General features: G+C 39.5%; 1 protein-coding gene across 5 annotated transcripts in view; it reads left to right on the top strand.

Annotated features, from left to right (window-relative positions):
* uhrf1bp1 (UHRF1 binding protein 1) overlaps positions 1-20,310 on the top strand; it is a 119,684-nt gene that overhangs the window by 58,465 nt on the left and 40,909 nt on the right. For all 5 annotated transcript variants that reach the window (XM_043716923.1, XM_043716921.1, XM_043716922.1 and 2 more), the window contains exons 6-10: positions 492-629; positions 5,959-6,129; positions 14,335-14,512; positions 15,024-15,110; positions 15,805-15,975. In XM_043716923.1, the coding sequence (XP_043572858.1) occupies positions 492-629; positions 5,959-6,129; positions 14,335-14,512; positions 15,024-15,110; positions 15,805-15,975 (745 nt within the window). The remainder of the gene's footprint in view (positions 1-491; positions 630-5,958; positions 6,130-14,334; positions 14,513-15,023; positions 15,111-15,804; positions 15,976-20,310) is intronic.

Here is a 20,310-nt window from a genome sequence, read left to right as displayed (position 1 = left end):
TTCAAATAGGTGGAAGTCTGTATTATTTGGAGTGTCCAAGATACAGATGTTTTCATTCTGCAATTGCAGCCGTAAGCTACCAAACAATTCAAAAAGAAACTCTAAAAACACTCCATGTAGGTCTGTTTTATTAATTTGGTTTGAAGTATGGAGATTGAACACTGTAAAGTTACGCATGCAATATTGACCCTGGTTCTGACTGGATGGCACCTAATCATTGGGTACTGGTAAAGGAGACAGATACAAAATAACATGTTTACAAGGTGCAGTCTCTGAACCAGTATGCAAAATGTTTTTGTGTCCTATATAATCAGAGCTTTGATTTAATGTAATTCTGTTTTCCCTGTCATGTCAATACATGTACAGGTTTTGGTGAGCAATTTCCTGGGCTGTATTGTGTTCGTAAATATGAAAACCAAATAACAGCAGTTAGCTTAGGAATTTGCCTTTTTTGTTTTGAGTCTAATTAGAATTGTTTGTATTTTTAACAGGTATTGACTTTTAAGGAAATAAATTGGCAGACACTCCGTATAGAAGCTGATGCAATCCCAGGCGATCAGAGCATTATCAGTACGCCACTAAGACTAATCACCAACCAGTCGAAAATCAAACTTGTACTCAAGAGAAGGGTATGTACAGTACAAGAACCTTAGTACTTTTTTCCTTGTGCTGTTTATAGATATAGTCATGAGTTAACAAGGGTATTTGAATAAACAGTGGTAGTATTAAATATTACAGAGCGTAGGTGCCTTTGCATTTGGGTGTTTTGGTTTCCAAGTTTTGATTGCATGCAGCTGGAAAACATGCATATTGTGTGAACTTATGAATTTTTAAAAAAATTAGATCATTTTATCTATTGCACCTGTTCAGCCATTCAAAAAGATGAGACCAGAAATGAATGCAGTATGTAATGGTGGCATCACTAATATTGCAACTGTACAGGACATGACCTCCCAACTTCTAAACTCAATGCACTGAGCAATGAAGGCAAGCATGCCAAATGCTTTTTTCACTACCTTGTCTACCTGCAACTCCACTTTCCAGGAATTAGGCACCTGCACCCCCAGGTCTCTCTTCAACACTCCCCAGTGGCTCAATGGATAAGACATTGACCTCCTAAGTCAGAGATTGTGGGTTCAAGCCCTATCTGGGCTGAGCAGGGTTTTAAATCTGAGTAGAGTTTGCACATTCTTCTTGTGTCTGCTTAGGTTTCCTCTCTGTCCAAACAGTTGCAGATTTGGTGGATTAGCAATGTTAAATTGCCTCTTAGGATGTGTAGGGTGAGATGAATTAGCCAAGGGAAATGCAGGGATAGAACTGTGGAGGTGGATCTGGGTGGGATTCTCTTTGGAAGGGTGGTGTGGACTTGATGGGTTAAATGGCCTGCTTCAGCACTAGGGATTCTATGACTGTAAGACCATAGCAGATCTGATTTGAGGTGTTAACTACCTTTTCCTGCCTATCTTCATTACCCTTAAATCCCTTGTAAATCAAATATTCTCAATAATCTCGCTTTGACTGCTCACAGAGGAAGAAAAGTCTTAAAGTTAGCGACATTGAGAGAATAAATTCTGTTGTCTCCGTGTTAAATGGGAGGTCCCCTGTTTTGGATCTGTACCCCCTTTTTATTGATCCTCCCATGAAGAGAAACGTTGTCCAAGCATCAACTCTATCAAGTCCTCCCAACTCTGAGCTCCAGTAAGATCACCTCCTTATAAACCCCAATGATTTAGCTGCCACTTTCTAAATGTTTCTTCATTCAAATGATCCCTCATGCCAAACTGCAGCTTAGTGAATCTTTGCTGAAAGTAACAACTTGTGTGCCTTTTTACTGTGACCAAAACTGTACACGCTGCATTTTCCAGTATCCTGTACAGCTGTAACAAGACTTCCTTTCTTTAACATTTCACACCCCTATGGCTAACATCCTGTTTGATTTCCTAATTATTTGCTGTGTCTGTATGTAAACTTAATAGGGTTTGTGTACAAAGATCCCAAGCACACTCTGTACCATAGCATTTTGCAGTTTCTCGCCATGTGGATGATCTGCTTTTCTATTCATGTCACCAAAGTGGCAATTTCTCACATTCCCATATTATACTCCATCTGCAGAACTTTTGCTATCTCAATTAGCTTGCCTTGTATCCTTTTTCAGACTCTTGCATCCTTTTCACCAGTTGGTTGACTATATATGTTTGTCAAAAAACTTAGCTACAGTGCAGTCCAGTCCTTCATCCAAGTAATTAACATGGATCACATATATTTAGGCCCTGGCATTTATCTCTGGAACTGCACTAGTTAGACATTCTGAAAGTGACTCATTCATGCCTGTCCTCGCTTCCAATAAGTTAATCATAGATTTAGAGTAAACCATTCAGCTGCTTGAACTTGCTCTGCTATTGAACTAAATCGCATGTGATCTTCTACCTGAATGTCATTTTCCTTGCTATCCCCATATCCCTTGATCTTTTTGAGATCCACAGATTTTTAGGTTAAATGTGTTCAATGCTACAATCATTGAGCTTCAACAGTGCTGTCCGGTAGGGAAGGCTTGCCATCTTCTGAATGAGATCTGATTCCTGATCTCAATCATAAGTGGCTTGCCCATATCTGAAACTGTCTGCCCACTGGTTCTCAAACCACCACCCTTTTCCCCCACTCCCTGGCTGGACATCTTTCTGCATCTCTGTCAAGCTCCATAAGAACTACTTATGCTTTAATGAGATCACCTCTTAATCTGTCCACATTGACTCCTTCTGGAGATTCAGATGTTCAACACCTGCTCTTTATCCACATTGTTTGTTGCATGTACAAAGAACTCCTCAAAGTTCTAAAGTCTAAATGTCTTGATATTAATCTCAATGATTTCTACCTTTTTTGCAATGACGTGTTAGGCTATATTTAGTGGTGTATATATTTGCTATTATGGACCTTTCCATAATCTAGGGAATTTTAGAAGGTATAACCAGTGCATTAATATATCTTCAGCCACTTCCTTTAAGACTTGAGGACGCAGCCCATCCATTTCAGCTGAATTGTCAGCCTTTAGTCGTGTTGGCGTTCCTCTGACTTTTCTCTGAGGGTGATGGTTTTACGTTCCTGCCACCTTTAAGCCACTTGATTTTGTACTATCCTTTTTGCGTCTACTGCTGTGAAGATTGGAAAATATTCTGCTAGTTCTTTGTTTCCCATTATTAACTACCCAGTCACCTTCTCTAAGGGACCGAGTCACTCTTATTTGTAGGAACTTTACTGGTTTTTATTTTTGCTAGTATTTTTTTGTATTCCCATGGTTCCCTTTTTTCTGAATTATGCTTTGCAAATTCCTAAAATGTTCTCATCTTTTGGTCTTGCATTGATCTCTCACATCATTATATTCCTTTTCTTTCCATTTGATTCCATCCTGGATTTTGATAGCCACCAATGATGCATTTTTCTGGTTTTTTGTTGTTTCGTCAGTATTGTATGTCTTTGTTGAAAGCTCTGAAATATCTCCTGAAATGTCCGTCACTGCTTTACTACCTTTTACTTTTTTTAAACTGAGCCAGTCCAGTAACAAAGCAGTCACATGATCATTCTGCTTCATGTCATTGGGATTGATTTCATAGTTTTGTGTGTATCTGCTGCCTGGCGCAAAGAAATAAAGGTGAACAATCATTCAATTTTTTTTGACCTTCAGATGGATGCATTTGAACCCAATGCTGTACTGGCCATAAAATCTATAGATATTATTTCATTGTTTTCCATCACCCAACTCACTTAATAATTGGAAGGAAGGTAAATGTCATGACGTACAAACCTGTGATTCGGGCTGTTTCACTGCATTCAGTAAACCTATTAGGAAATTTTGTACTTGTGTGCAATTTCAACTGAGAATATGGCAGCATGTATAGAGAATTATAACTTTGCCAATTACATTTTAAAACCATGTTTTCCCTTAGTTTCTGAAATTTACAGTGTGTCAGCTAAGCTGCGCAGTTTAGTAAGCTTTGCAGGAGACTTGTTCTGTGCCATCTTGCACTTCAGTTACCCATCTATTTATGGCAACATCGTTGACCAGTAGTCCAGTCGAATTTTCTGTACATATCCTGTTGCATTTTGGCTGCATCCTTTATGGTACATATTTCTTGTCAGATGGAGAATTGTAATATAAAGGCATTCAAATTCTGAAAATTTGACCCCCCACTGGCTTGTCAGTTTAACTGTACTAATTCAGTGATTGGTTATGAAACATGTTAATTTGATGATAATGGAGTGAAAAGAGCTTGAGTCTTTCATTTCTTTAAACTTGGCTTATATCCACTTGTTTTGTATTAGTAAAACCAATTCACTGTTGAAATATCCAAACTCATTAACATAATAAAACATTCCATGGTTCTTTACAGCAGGAGTTTTGAAGAATACTCAACATTGTGTGACATAAGGAGGTATTAGGATATCTAAGAAATTTCTTGGAATCCTGAGGTGGAGAACTTTAGGAATGGAAGTCAATGTCTTGCAGTCTAGCGTAGTTCAAGGCATGGCCAATGTTAAGTGATTAAAACTGGGAACATTCAAGAGGTCAGAATGGGAGATATGCAGAAGTTTTGAGGATGGGATGAGGTAACAGATGGCAAGGCTGGAGAAGAAATTTAAAAACAAAGATGAGAATCTTAAAATGAAAGCATTTTGTGTAATTCAACAAACAAAGATGTTGGGTGAATAAAACTTGAGTAGACAAGCAGGAGCCTGGAGGAGCACAGCGAGCCAGGCAGTATCAACTGGAAGGAGGTGTTGGTCAGAGGGATGGAAAGGAGGCAGTCAGGATGGAAATTGAGTTGTGGAATGGTTGGGGATGTTATTTGAAAATGGAGAACTCCATGTTGAGTCCTCCAGGCTGTAGGGTGCCCAGGCAGAAGATGAGGGATATTGTTCCTCATCTTCTGCGGTCTGCTTCACTGTGTGGCAATGGACGAGACCAGGGATAGACATGTCAGAGAGGGAGTGGTAGGGGCAATTAAAATGGGTGGTGACTGGGAGGTCATGCTTGCCCTTATGGGCCCGGCTGAGATGCTCTGTGAAATGTGCCCTTAGTTTACATTTAGTCTCACCAATGTAGAGTAGACCACATTGCGAGCACCGGATACAGTAAAGTAGGGTGGGAGAGAGGCAGAAGAACCTCTGTCCCATCTGGAAGAACTATTTGGAGCCCTGGGTGTAGGTGAGGGGGGTGGTTTTTCGGCAGGTTCTGCATCTCTCACAATTGCAGGGGAAGGTATAAGAGGGTTCAAGGAGTGATTATTGGGGAGAATGGCACAAACCAAGGCATAGCAAAGGGAACGGTCCTTGCAGAAGGCAGAGAAGGGTGGGGAGGGGAAAATGTTCTTGGTGGTGGGGTAGAGTTGGAGTTGACAGAAGTGTTTGAGGATGATACATTTGATACATAGACTGATGGGGTGGAAAGTGAGGATAAGGGGGACCCAGTCTTTATTAGGGCGAGGTTAAGAGCATTGGAGTGGGGAATGGAGGCGGTGCGGTGGACGGCTGTCTGGATGAAATGGGGAGAGGAAAAGCACGTTGTTTAAAATAGGTGGACACCTGGGATGCTTGGGAGTGGAAAATCTTATCGGAGCAGTTGCGACAAAGACAGAGGAATTGGGAAAACGGGATGGAGTTTTTGCAGGATACTGGTTGGGAGGAGGTGTAGTTCAGATAGTTATGGGAGTCCAAATAAAACTGGATGCACGTGTGTGAATGCTACAATGCATATAGTAGTCCAGTAATGTAGTATTGCTTGCATGGTGGATTTTGCAAGGGGAATCCCTTGAGCTGGGGAAAAGAAGTACCAACAATTTTCTCATAAACTGTAATTCTGTTTTTAAAATTGCTTTTAAGAAATTCTTTTGGTGAATTGGAATTAAAAGAATTGCAAACTGGCGTTAAACAATCGACATTACTTCTTTTTTGATTTACATTCAGGTGAAAGATTGCAATGTGGTAGGCTCGAAGCTAATGTTCCTTTTGGGTGACTTGCTGTGGGTTCTTACTGACTCCCAGCTGAAAGCGATGATTGAATATGCACAGTCACTCAGTGAGGCCATGGAGAATTCAGCCAAGCAGCGGAAGAGAATGGCTCCAGATGCTCAAGGGGTGAGTGCAAATGAAATCCAGTAGCTTGATTTAGATTAGTTCAGTTATTACTTGGGGAAATTAAGTGATGCAGTTTTTCTCATTGCAGTAAATCCAATTTGTGTTTTTATTTCCAAGTTGCGTGACGCCTGACAAGTGGAATTTGATCACTGGTTGAACTATCTTTATCCTTTTTTTCGTGATGCCCTCAAAGCCAAGATGATGTGGGTTTTTTTCCCCTGTTGTGTTATCAAGCACTTTGAATAAATAATTCTTGTTTCGAGACAGAAACATAGTCATAGTCTCTTTGAACATTGCCATATGTATTCTGACTGACCGAATGAATTTTGTTTGGCTTTGTGAAGCAGAATTTATTAATTTTTTTTTTTTAAAACTCTGATTATGCAGATTAGAAATGTCTAAACAGCTTTCTGGACCTTGTGTGCTTGTGGCTTTGAATAAGCTATTTTAAAAATGCAGAACTTTTATGAAAGTTCTGGAGTATCCTGGAAGTGGGTTAATGTGGTTTCATTAAACATGCATAAACATTAAGTAGATGCAGTTGCTCTGGCAAAATGCTTGGCCATCTAAACAGGATATTGATATGGAAAGCATGTCAAGAGAATTACAGTAAAGCTTGTGCTGGTTACTTTATAATTTAAACATATTTCAGATGGTGTTCAGTTTTGTAGCATTCATTGTTTGAGCTGAAAAAGTCCGAGAATTAAATTTGGGATTTTTTTCGGAAGTTTGGCTGATAATAATTGTTGTCTGCTACATACCCCCATCCTTGAGCTCAGTTTTTGTCAGGGCATCTTACTCCAGGATTTGATTTCCGCCATGCAAAATAGACTTCCACACTGTATGAGTAAGGAATGTCAGGCTAGTGCCCTCTTGTGTCTTGAACTCATTGGAAGTTTTCCGCTTGTGTACGACTTCAACTCCTTTGAAGACAGGCTGAACGAATGTGAACTTTGTATCATGTGGCCACCTGTCCATCATTTTAGGCTGCTTAATTTAACAGCAGGTCTACAAATTAAATATAAACTGTAGTCTCACGTCATTGATTTCACTGGACTTTATATCCTGTACATAAAGCTGTTTAATTCCACTTTTCTGGGTAACTTTTTCTATAAAGAAAAACTAACTGCTAGTATTTTAGCCATGACACTCTTGCCATCTGCTGTTTAATCAAATTGGCCTGACTTCAATGTCAACCTTAATATTTAGCCAAGAATGGGCGGCTCCGGTTTCCTCCCACAGTCCAAAGATGTGCAGGGTCAGGTGAATTGGCAATACTAAATTGCCCGTAGTGTTAGGTAAGGGGTAAATGTAGGGGTATGGTGTGGGTTCGCTTAGGCGGGGCGGTGTGGACTTGTTGGGCCGAAGGGCCTGTTTCCACACTGTAATGTAATCTGTAAATCTGTAATAGAAACATCTGGCCTAATTGGGCAATACCCTGCTGAATTCTCAGGTATCAACAACAACAATGCATATAAACCATTCCAATAAGACATTATGTTCAGCATATTGGTTTTGTCACCCCTCCCCTTTCTAAAAATGAAGGTGTAGCCCCAAATAATGTAATAATCTGAATTTCCTGTTTTAAGAGTTAGCTAGTTTGGCTCCATTGTCACATTTTCTAAAACTAAAACGGTACTGACAACCAAGTAGGAAGGGATACAATTTAAATATAATTTTTTTTTTCATCATCCCAGGGCATGTTTTGAATCTACTTGCAACTGAGACACTTTAAAAGTACTGTACATAGCCATGCCACTGTTAATCTGCTGTTGAGCAATTTATAGGATTAGCCAGCAATATTCATTTTTTGATTAGTGGGTGGGCACTAAATATGGATGCACCAGTTCCCTGACTTGGACATCAACCTTGGAAACCCATAATTTGACCTTTCTTGAGAACCTTTTTTGCTAGTTTTCACTGCTGTGTGGCATGAGGTTGGCGCAGAAGCAGTTGGAAAATAGAATAAATGGATATATTTTTTGGGAACGCAGTGAGTTTACATTTGCAATCTTGTTAGAAGATGAAATTCATAGTGGAAGAGCAAGTTGAAGGTTGACAAAAAGCAGGAAGGCATATTGTATGGACCTTAAGATTTTTAAGGGATTTCAACTGTTTTGTATGTGCACATTATATTGGAGGATATGTTTGATCCCTATACCGCCAAAATATGAAATGTGTGCTTTAGTAGAAGTAATGTATGTTTTGTTTTACATGGAAAATATACTATACTGATCCCAAATGGACAAGTAAGATCTAAGTGAAATCTAGCTTGATAGATCATAAGTTTTGTTTTTGCAGTTTGGTAATCTTAGTCAATGAACATAATCACATGAGACTGTAAATGTACTTTTAACAAAAAGACCTCCAAGTTTATTGCACAAAAGAATAAGAAAGCAAAAATACATGTATGACACATTAGGAACACTATCAACAGCAAATAGCAAAGATTGTGTGTTTAGTACAAAGGAAGATTCAACCCCTTTTCCAGCAATATCCTTTGCAGGCACACTAACTTTTGTGAAAAATCACACAACACCAGGTTATAGTCCAACAGGTTTAATTGGAAGCACACTAGCTTTCGGAGCGACGCTCCTTCATCAGGTGATGGAGTATCAGTCCTATCTTAACTGTGATTTCTTTCTTGACTGATGAGTTTGCAAGCATATCCTTTCAATTACTTCCTATTACTGTTATTATGATCTAGTAGCCCTAACTGTTATGGGATAATGTCTGCTTGATGTTGATGCAGGACAAGTCCGACGCCCAAAAGGAACCACGCTGGATAGATCATAATTTTTAAAACTTTTTATTACTGAAGTGATATTTTTAAAACAACATCCTGTTCTGTTAGAAAATACTATTGCATTAGAAATTAGGTTCTAAGATATTTAAACACTGAGTAAAAATAACTCCAGCATTTTTTTGATAGAATGAACAAGGCAACAGCTTTGTACTGGTCTATGCACACTCTCACAGCTTAAAAATGTTGAGATTCTAAGAACATTTAGTACTGCACCTCTAACAAGACACAGGCTAGATCATTTCCAAGGGGGAGAGTCTTTTCTGTTTAGTTTAATACTTTTGATTTTATGTTGAAAACACCATTTCAAATCATATAACTCTTTCTTTATTATTATGCTCCTGACTTTGTCTCCTTCATGTGCTCCACTGTCTCTGACGCAGCTTTTATTTTTAGAAAAACCTTCAAAATCTTAACTTCTCTTTTTTCCCACTGTCTATAATCACAGCAGTCTAGTCTGGGATACTTTTTTTTTTCTAAGATTCTATTTCCTTAAATTTCATTTCTTCAATATTGCTGAGCACATGCTACTCCAGTGAAAGACTTAATCACAGCAGTCTAGTCTGGGATACTTTTTTTTTCTAAGATTCTATTTCCTTAAATTTCATTTCTTCAATATTGCTGAGCACATGCTACTCCAGTGAAAGACTTCTCAACACTTCAGAGCTTGATGCATGCTTATGTTTTTTCAAAATCACCCCAGCTCAGACTGGACGAATCTAGCCTGCTCGCTCTAAGCCCTCTGAATAACTTTGTCTCACTTAGAGTTATGGGTGTTGTATTTTGTTAGAAAAAGCTAATAGTTTTGTTCAAACACACAGAATAACCTATAGTCGAACTGTAGTTCCAAGTAATAATGTCTACCTCTCAGTTTAATCATACCATACGTTCACTAGGGGGTTTGTTTCCAGTACTGTATCTCTCTGAGATAGAGAGACATAGCTCCTTCACCAAATTTTGCTAACTGCACTTGGAAAACAATATCCCCTGTCTACCTAAACAGCTAAAACAATTTTAACAAAGTCTGGCATGAACTGAGTTGCCCTTTTGCTGGTACGAAACCATACTTCTCAACTGAAACCTGAATGTGGCCCATGTCTGATTTTCTGTTTGTCATGAAAGTTGAACTTTCAGTTTCATCAATTAACATTCTATTTAGTTCTTCTTCTGTTTATCTCGCTTGCATAATATGCTCTCTTGAAAATGATTTTTGAACTAGTGGTTCAAATTGGCTTTCTGATCTTTGTTTGGAAAAAAAAAAGTCACCGTCACCTGGAAAGCCCACTTCAAAAGGTAGGGTCTCCCACCCATCCTTCTCTAAATTTAAAAAAAACAAACGGTTGTATGCGCAGATTTGGGATGGTTACTAGTTTTTTTTCAATAGTCACTTTGGAATTCAGAACAGTGGGAATGGGTGATAGGGTAGTTGTATGCTCCTCCTGTAGGATGTGGGAGGGAAGGGTAGACTTGATCTGCAGGAAGTTCACCCAATTCCAGCTCCATTGGAAACCATGTTAGGGAATTGGAGCTGGATGAACTTCGGATCGTTCAAGAGGCAGGGGGGGTAACAGAGAGGAGTTATAGGGAGGTAGTCTTACCTCTGGTAGATGGGTTACAATCAGGGGACACAAAGGGAACAGGCAGACAATGCAAGGATCCCCTGTGGCAGTTCACCTCACTCATAAGTATACTGTTTTTGGATACTGTTTGTGGGGGCTACTGGGGGAAGCCATAGTGGTCAGGTCTCTGGCACTGAGTCTGACTCTGTGGCTTAGAAGGGAAGGGGGGGGTGGGAAGTAGAAAAGCATTAATGGTAGGAGACTCTCTAGTTAGAGGAATGGACGGGCGATTCTGTGGTCGCGACGGGACTCCAGAGGGTATGTTGTCTCGTGGATGCCATGGTCCGGGATGTCTCTGATTAGAGTCTTCGAGATTCTGAAGGGGGAGGGTGAGCAGCCAAAAGTTGTGGTGCACATTGGCACCAATGACATCGCTAGGAAAAGGGATAAGGATCTAAAAAGTGACTTCAGGGAGTTAGGTTGGAAGCTAAAAAGCAGGACGAGTAGCATAGTAATCTCTGGATTGCTACAGGTGCCACATGCCAGTGAGGCGAGGAACAGCGACCGAGGTACAGCTAAACGCATGGCTACAGGGCTGGTGGAGGAGGGAGGACTTCAGTAATGTCGATCATTGAGGTACCTTCTGGGGAAGGTGGGGCCTGTCTATGAAGGATGGTTGCACTTAAAGTGGAGGGGAACCAATGTCCTGGATGGGAGATTTGCTAGAGCACTTCGAGAGGGTTTAAACTAGTTTGGCAGGGGGATTGGAACCAGAGTTACAGATCAGAGGAGAGGGTAGTTGTTGAATGGGCAGAAATAGAATGCAGAGAGTCTCTAAGGAAGGATACACGGTTGACAGGGCAAAGGGATGGGTTAGTGTGTCTGTTTCAATGCAAGGGGTGTCAGGAATAAGAATAATAAGGTTCGGCCATCGATCAGTGCTTGGAATTACAATGTTGTGGCCATAACTGAGACATGGATTTCACAACGGTAAGAATGTTTGCTGGATGTTCCAGGGTTTAGATATTTTGGACACTGGACTAGGGTAATAGGCTTGAACAGATTGATATTAAGAAAGTGGATGTGCTGGAAATTCTGGGAAGTATCAAGATTAAGAAGTCCCCAGAGCCAGACCAGATATTATCCATGGTTACTATAGGAAACAAGGAATGAGATTGCTGCGCTTCCAGTGATGAACGTTGCATCCTCACTCTCCACTGGAATAGTGCCGGCTGATTGGAGGGAGGCGAATGTTGTTCCTCTGTTCAAGAAAGGAAATAGGGAAATCCCTGGGGATTACAGACCAGTCAGTCTTTCATCTGTGGTAAGCAAGGTGCTGGAAAGGATTCTGAGAGAGGATTTATGACTACTTAGGAAAGTCATTTGATAAGGTTCCCCACAGTAGGCTCACTCAAAGTTGGGAGGTATTGGATACAGAGAAATGTAGCTGTCTGGATACCGAATTAGCTTGCCGAAAGAAGACAGCAAGTAGTAGTGGTAGTGGATGGAAAGCATTCCACCTGGAGATTGGTGACCAGTGGTGTCCTGCAGGGATCTGTTCTTGGGCCTCTGCTCTTTGTAGTTTTATAAATGACTAGATGAAGAAGTGGAAGGATGGGTTAATAAGTTTGTCGATGACACGAAGGTTGATGATGTGTAGTGTTGAGGGCTGTTCCAGGCTACAATAAGTCATTGACAGGATGCAGAGCTAGATTGGGAAGTGGCAGATGGAGTTCAACTTGGATAAATGTGAAATGTCTTTTGGAAGGTCAAATTTGAATGCTGAATACAAGGTTAAAGACCGGATTCTTGGCAGTGTGGAGGAACAGTGGAACCTTGAGGTCCACATACATAGATCCCTCAAAGTAGCTACCCACGTTGATAGCGTTGTTAAGGCAATGGTGTTTTGGCTTTCATTAGCAGGGGGATGGAGTTTAAGAGCCGTGAGGTTTTGCTACAGCTCTGTAAAACCATGGTTAGACCACACTTAGAATATTGTGCCCAGTTCTGGTCACCTCATTATAGGAAGGATGTAGATGCTTTAGAGAGGGTGCAGAGGAGATTTACAAGGATGCTGCCTGGATTGGAGGGCTTGTCTTATGAAGAGAGGTTGAGTGAGCCAGTGGTTTTCATACTGGAGAGGAGGAGGAGGGGAAGTGACTTGATACAAGGTAATGAGAGGCATAAATAGAGTAGATAGCCAGAGACTTTCCCCAGGGCAGAAATGGCTGTCACGAGAGGTCATAATTTCAAGGTGATTGGAGGAAGGTAGAGGGGAGATGTCAGAGGTAGGTTCTTGACTCAGTGGTGGGTGTGTGGAATGCACTGCCAGCGGTGGTACAGTCAGAGACATTTTAAGCGACTGCTGGAGAAGCATGTAGATGGCAGTAAATTGAAGGGTGTGTAGGTTAGGTTGATCTTAGATTAAGATAAATGCTCGGCACAACATTGTGGGCCAAAGAGCTTGTACTGTTCTATGTTCTATGATTGCTGCTGGGCAGGATAGACTGGATAGCAGAGTAAAACTGGAACTATGCAACCTTCAAAGAAGAGATGAATTTGGCACAGTCAAGGTATATTCCCTCAAAAGTGCAAAGTCAGTCAAACAAGCTGTTGACCGATGGAGGTAGATGTTTTATAACATGTTGCTTCGAAAATATAATTGAGAACAAATACAGAAGTGTCCGAAAGGAGGTTTAAAAAAAAAAGAGAAGTCGAGGATTTTTTTTAAACAAAGGACTGGCTTTTAGCATGCAGTGAAATCCTAAAGTCTTTAAGCACATCAATAGTTGAAGGGTGGTAAAAGTAATAATTTAATTGTGCCTGCTGTTAAATTTGCCCCACCCATTTCAGTATTGGCAATGTTTTGCATGGGAAGCCTAGTATTAAAGCAGCCTGGAGTTTTCCACAAGCTGGAATCTTGAGCTAAGCTGTGTATTTTCTTAACCAATTAGACTGAAGCATATGAAAATTTCTAATATGAGGAGGAATTGTTAATCAGAATCATTAACTCTGTCAAATTGATGAGCAAGAGTGAAAGGTTTAGATTGAGATTATAAAATAAAAAGAACCTTTGCTCATGAATTAACAAAGGGATGAGACTCTGCATTTGTTTTCAATGCAGAAGTGGTTGGCTAGCATTACATAATATTACTACATTGTTAAACGATACTTTGGCTTAAAATGGAAACTTAACTTTTCCTAAGTATCTATCATACCATGACAGAAACGTCACAGTAGCTACAAAATATCAATCAGGTGAAAGTGAGGACTGCAGATGCTGGAGATCAGAGTTTAGATTAGAGTGGTGCTGGAAAAGCATAGCAGGTCAGGCAGCATCCAAGGAGCAGGAAAATCCTGATGAAAGGCCTCCTGCCCGAAATGTTGATTTTCCTGGTCCTCTGATGCTGCTGACCTGCTGTGATTTTTCAGTACCACTCTAATCTTGACAAAATACCAATAGTGTATGTCTGAAAGAACTTTTTTTCATTTTAGTATTTAATTGTCCGTCTTGCCTTGCCTGAGGTTGCATGGAATTTGTACCCAAATATGAGAACTCTTAACCTTGCTCTAGCTTCAGACTTTGGGGTGTCTTGGTTTTTCCTAAATATGCAATACATAGCAAATACATGCAAGACCGTAAGTGGTAATGGAGGAGATAATTAAAAGGTTAATTATTGTTCTTACACATTTCACTGAATTTCATTAGGTCTGACATAAAGCTGATTAATTAAGACCTTTTGAGCATTGTGCAATCTGAGACTCTACTACAGGTGTCCTGCAAGTTTACCTGTAGTTGACTTCACCTTTTTGAAATTATTTTTGTAAATGCCTTCTCTACAGACAAGTGGATCAGTGCCTAGTGTCCATCAGACGCGAATGCAACCAGCTTCCTCAAGCAACAGTTTGAACAGTATTAGTCAGTATTTTGATATGTATGATGTGAAAGAATCATCCTATCACAGTCAGATCTCACGCCTGGATTTGCACATTTGTGATGATGGCGCCTCAATGGAACAAGGTACGAGCAATCTATGATGCCTACACCTGAGGAAAGAAAATGACTTTTTACTGATCCATTTATGTAATTTGTGCACACCAGAAGTTACTCTGAGAGTAGGTGAAATGGTAAAGTGAGTTACTATAATTCCGGTTTGACTCTTGGTTGGGGGAGGACAAGCTTTCATTCAAGGATGCAAAGCACTGCAAGTACGTCTATAATGTTTAATAACATTCACATGCTATGAAAGGAGATAAAAGACAAATGCTTTGTTTTCAAAAAGCCTTACTTTAGCTGAAGATATCTTGTTAAAAGCTATTTTTGAACTTAAGACATGATTTGGTAGAGAGTGAAGTGGTGTACATGGTTGTGCTTGAGATGAGAAGAAAGGGGAAAAAAATGCAAATGTTGGAGGTGTAAGGTGCCTCCCAGATGCCTGTTAATCTTGTATGCTAGTCCTTGCTTCAGTCTGTCCAATTAACTTTCCATCTCTGCAGTTGGTTCCTTACTATGTTTTGCCTTTATTGCACAGGAGCATCTAAACATCGAATTGCTGGAGGAGCTATACAGTTAACATTCAGAAACCTGAGCTTCGACTATTATCCCTTCCACTGGGCAAGTGAGTGAATTCTATTGTTACAAGAACTGGTGTATATTTAAAGTGACTAGATACTTGACTTTTGGAGCTGTAACTCACTATTCGGGTGTAGTACAGGATCGGGGAAAAAGCTCAAATGGGAACAAAATGAAAAAACTTTGAGAAAATTGTCATTGAAGCCTTTGCTGCTTTGTTCATCCTATTCAAGATGGAGAATAGCTCAGATTTGTATCTTTTTAAAGAGTATCATGAGCCTCTGAGTTAGGAAAGAGTTTGTATAAAATTTGTTTGAGATTGCCATTGCTTTGCTTATGTACCAGGCCGTACACATTAACACACTTGTTGTGGAATTTACCCACTAGTTTTAAAACGTTTTTAGCAGGACTAAGCCTCCCTAGCTCTAACTATCCACATTAGAACTGGACAAATGAAAAAAATGAAAAGTAGTTGCATGTGCACGCAAACAAATTGCGTGTACTTTGAAGATCTGTTTACCTGTGCCATGTGGTCATGCAAGGTGACTTTAGCCAAACATGTGTAGGAGCTTCCATAATCAAAGTTGGTCTGGTATGGTACTGATTTGATGGTAGGATTCCAAATGGTGGTCATAGTCTGACGTTATCATGACTAGAAGGTGATATGCAGTACTCCAGACATTGTTGGCTTCAGTCTGAAGTGATTATGAATTTATTATTCTAATTTATTCTGCTTGCAGATGATAGTTGCAAACATTGGGTTAGACATTGTGAAACAATGGAAGCGAGATCACGCTGGGCTAAAGACCTGCTTCAAGAGTTTCAGTCCAAAGTGCAAACAATAATAGATCATCATGAGGGTCTAACAGTTGTCAGATCGCCAACAAAAGAATCTCCTGGCAAAAGAAAGGGTATGTGATTTTGTTTTGAAGCTAGATTTCTTAAATGAACTCCCAAAATGGTCTGAAATTCTGAACAATCCGGTTGTATTTTTATAATCTATAACTTTTTAATTAAATAGAGGGGAGAGGGATGTCGAGCTCAAAGCTTTTAAATGAGTTTATTAGCAATTCAGTCCAGTTTTTTCATTTCTTTCTCTTCTTGCCCCTCCCACCACTGCTCACCTCTCGTGGCTCATTTGACTATTTTAATTTATCCTGTCAGTCCCACAAAGAAACTGGTTTGAATACATTGGAAATATAGAGACCCTTAAACACTGTTCAAACCCAAGTTGCATCAGGATAATATTTATGCAGACCAAGAAAATGGTGACTTGGACTTCTAGAACAGTTTTCACAATCTCAGGCTGTCATTAAGTGCTTTGCAACTAAGTAACTACTTGTCAGCCAGGCTACTGTTGTGGTGTGATAAACCACAATTTTTGTTTAGCTTTTGCCAAACAGTCTCTTTGGTCCTGTGGCCCATATCTCTGCAAATTCCTTCTTCACCTTGATCACTTGTTGGTTAAAATTTTTATCCATCTCCCTTCAGCTTCCTTTGCCAATCATATTAAATCTGTGATCTCTAGTTCATGGTGATGGAGGATCTGGAAACGCTATATAAAATACTGTAATTTTTACTTTGGCCTCCAAATGAAGATGTCAATCTCAGATTCTCCAACCAAAACATGTAACCTTAATTTGTCATCTCTGAAACACGCTAATAACAGTATCCTCTACAAAGCCTTCGTGTTTTTCCTGAAATGGTTGCAATACTCCATTTGGAGCAGGATTCATATTTTATGTGGGTTTAGTACATGACCCTTGCTTTTGTGTATTCTAGTGCAAAATCCCATGCTTTAAAACCATTAAATTTAAAACCCAGGATCCCATGTGCCGCCTTCAGGGCCTGTTATTATGTCCTCCTACTTTCAAAGGTTCATGCAGATGCACTATTGAAACTTGGTATGATTGCACTCCCTTTACAAGTTTAACGTGTATTATCTCTCACTCTTTCTTTGACCAAAATGTAGGTCAGTGTTCAGTGTCTCACTCTGCTTTTCCACCGTGTCTAAAATAATGTAGTGTTTTTGTTAATGAAATACAAATGAAAGTAAAGAGATAATGTCTTTGTTTTGGGTCTTGTTCATTCAAATTCATCATGCTGTTGGAATTTTGCAGCATATTTGGCTGCCTGCCTGTAGATAAAGCATTTGTGAGCATGAGCTCATGACAACTCAATAGCTTTACTATGACCTGTGAACCTGGTACAGCGATTGTTTTGTCTGTAGAATCTATTTGCAGTTCTTTTTCAAAGGTTAAAGTTTGGTAATGTCAGAAAGGTTTTCTGTAACAATAGAGGGTGAAGGCATGAAAATCTATCCAAGATGGGTTCCTGTGTTAGCCATCCTAAATTGGTATTTCACCCACTTGTTAAGCCAGAGGTTTACTCCTGAATAGGATGAAGAGTGTACTGCAATGCCAGGTGCTATCTGTGATGTTACTAACTTTTTGGATGGGATGTTAAGTCGAGACTCCCATTTTTGCTGCCTCAAGTAGGCATAGAAAACCCGATAGCATTGTCTCAAAGAGCATGTAAGTTATCACCAGTGTCATGGTGAATATTTATATTTAAATCAACTTGGCAAAAAAAACTCATCTGGTTATTATCACATTGCTTTTAATGGTACCTCACTGTGCCCAACTTGACTGCTGCATTTCCAATGTTGCAGCAGTAACTAGTCTCTGAATCTACTTTTGATCATAAAGCATTTTAGCAGCTTTCATGACCACAGGACATCTGTGTAAATGAATCTCCCCTTAATTTCTCATAATTTTAATTTATCATAATTATAATTACTTCCACTGTGCTCAGTTTTGTATGCATATCAATGAGAAATATGGGTTAAAACTTTTTTACGCTCAATTAGTATCTCTACCTTTTAAGTTTCAATCTAGGTGATGTAATTGTGAATTATGTTTATAATTTGACTTTATCCAAGTGTATTCCATTGTGTTGCCTATTATGGAAACTGAACAATGTAACACAAAGGGAATTTATATTGTGGACTGGATTTTGAATTTTTGTTAAGTTATATTTCAATCATTGGAATTTGTGGATGAAGCCGAAACGTGTCACAAAAAGAGAGTATTTGTACGGTTGTAATAAGTTAGGTACAGCAACATTTAACGCTAGCACGATCACACAAATAAGCTCACTGATCAAGTCTATTTTTTTCCTGACGTTGATTGAAGAAATTTTACCCAGAACACTGAGCAAGTTCTCTGCTATTATCAATAATGTTTTGGGATCTTAAATAGTTGTGGGATGAACTGAAACAAGTAAATAGGACCACTACTTCGATAACCTTGGATAAGTAAGCATACAGAAAAAGAAACTCCCTCCTACACAGCAACCCTTAATTATTAGGCATTCAATTCACATGCACAAACTAAATTTACTGGCATTAAATTACTATTTTACTGCTGCTTAGCTTTCCTATTTTGAACGGATGAATTGTTGATTTAAAACAACTTGCTTCAAAATAACTGGAGTAGACTTGGCTTTACATCTTAGGAGCTCTGTGTACACGGCACAATGAATTTCAGTTCTTTTGGAAAATGTGATAGCCAGTGAGCATACTACATTGCTCCATAAACAGTGAATTATATAAATCAATTGTTTTATCAAATGATGGAGAATAAATGTTGGCCACTTTCTAGGACAGCGTAATTGAAATGCTGCCATAAGAGTACTTGTTTTTTTCTCCATTCAATGATATTAGAGTCATTGAGGTGTACAGCATGGAAACAGACCCTTCGGTCCAACTTGTCCATGCTGACCAGATATCCTAAAATGATCTAGTCCCATTTGCCAGCACTTGGCCCATAACCCTCTAAACCCTTCCTATTCATATACCCATCCAGATGCCTTTTAAATGTTGCAATTGTACTAGCTTCCTCCATGTGCTCTCGTAGCTCATTCCATACACACATCACCCTCTGCATGAAAAAGTTGCCCCGTAGGTTCCTTTTAAATTTTTCACCTCACTCTAAACCTCTGCCATCTAGTTCTGGACTCCCCCACCCCAGGGAAAATACTTTGTCTATTTATCCTATCCATGCCCCACATGAATTTATAAACGTCTACAAGGTTACCCCTCAGCCTCAGACGCTCCAGGGAAATCAGCCACAGCCTATTTAGCCTCTCCGTATAGCTCAAATCCTCCAACCCTGGCAACATCCTTATGAACCTTTTCTGAACCCTTTCAAATTTCACAATATCCTTCCTACAGGAGGGAGACCAGAACTGCACACAATATTCCAAAAGTGGTCGAACCAATGTCCGGTACAGCTGCAACATGACCTCCCAATTTCTATACTCAATCCTCTGACCAATAAAGGAAAGCATACCAAACACCACCTACATTATCCTATCTACCTGCGACTCTACTTTCAAGGAGCTATGAACCTGCACTCCAAGGTCTCTTTGTTCAGCAACACTCCCCATGACTTTTCCGTTAAGTGTCTAAGTCCTGCCCAGATTTGCCTTTCCAAAATGCAGCATCTCTCATCTACCTAAATTAACTTACATCTGCCACTCCTTTGGCTAATTGGCCCAACTGATCCCATTGTACTCTGAGGTAATCTCCTTCATTGTTCACTACACCTCCGATTTTGGAGTCGTCTGCAAACTTACTAACTATACCTCCTATGTTCACATCCAAAGTGAATACTTTGTGACTGAGGTTGCAGATATATATGCAGATTGGACTATCTAATCAATTGGCAAGACGTCTTAGTCATGTTTCATTTGTAATATGTAATTTATGTACAAGTAACTGAATTTTCCTACAAATTCATGTTCAATATATGTTGATTCTGAGCTGAGTGTATGTGGTTATCAAAGCTAATATTTGAAGTTTGCTTTGCTTTGTTTGATTTTTTTCATTGTAAAAATTCTTGTCTTAAATACAAAATGTTGGGGCTTCACTATTTCAGTAAATAATTGGGGTTTCAGATGTCAGTATGTTTTTTAAAAATGAACGAAGCTGCTTAGTCTTGTGATCTGTCAAGACGTCATCTTTCCAGTGTTTTACTGATTTGAGTTCAGGTGATCTGAGCAAAGGCTTTTTTCCCCCTATCAAAAGAAACTTAATGACTTTGAGATAACTTGAACAAACAAGATTGTTAATTTCCTTCCCACCCACCAAGAATTAAAAGTTTTCAATGTAGTATAAATAGAACTGAGAAGCATGGGTTTGATTTTGCTTCTAGATTGATACTGTACTCTACAACTGGTTACTT

Source organism: Chiloscyllium plagiosum, chromosome 26, assembly GCF_004010195.1.
Source record: "Chiloscyllium plagiosum isolate BGI_BamShark_2017 chromosome 26, ASM401019v2, whole genome shotgun sequence".
Lineage (NCBI taxonomy): Eukaryota > Metazoa > Chordata > Chondrichthyes > Orectolobiformes > Hemiscylliidae > Chiloscyllium > Chiloscyllium plagiosum.
Note: the sequence above shows the minus strand (reverse complement) of the source record. Positions and strands in the feature narration are given on the sequence as shown.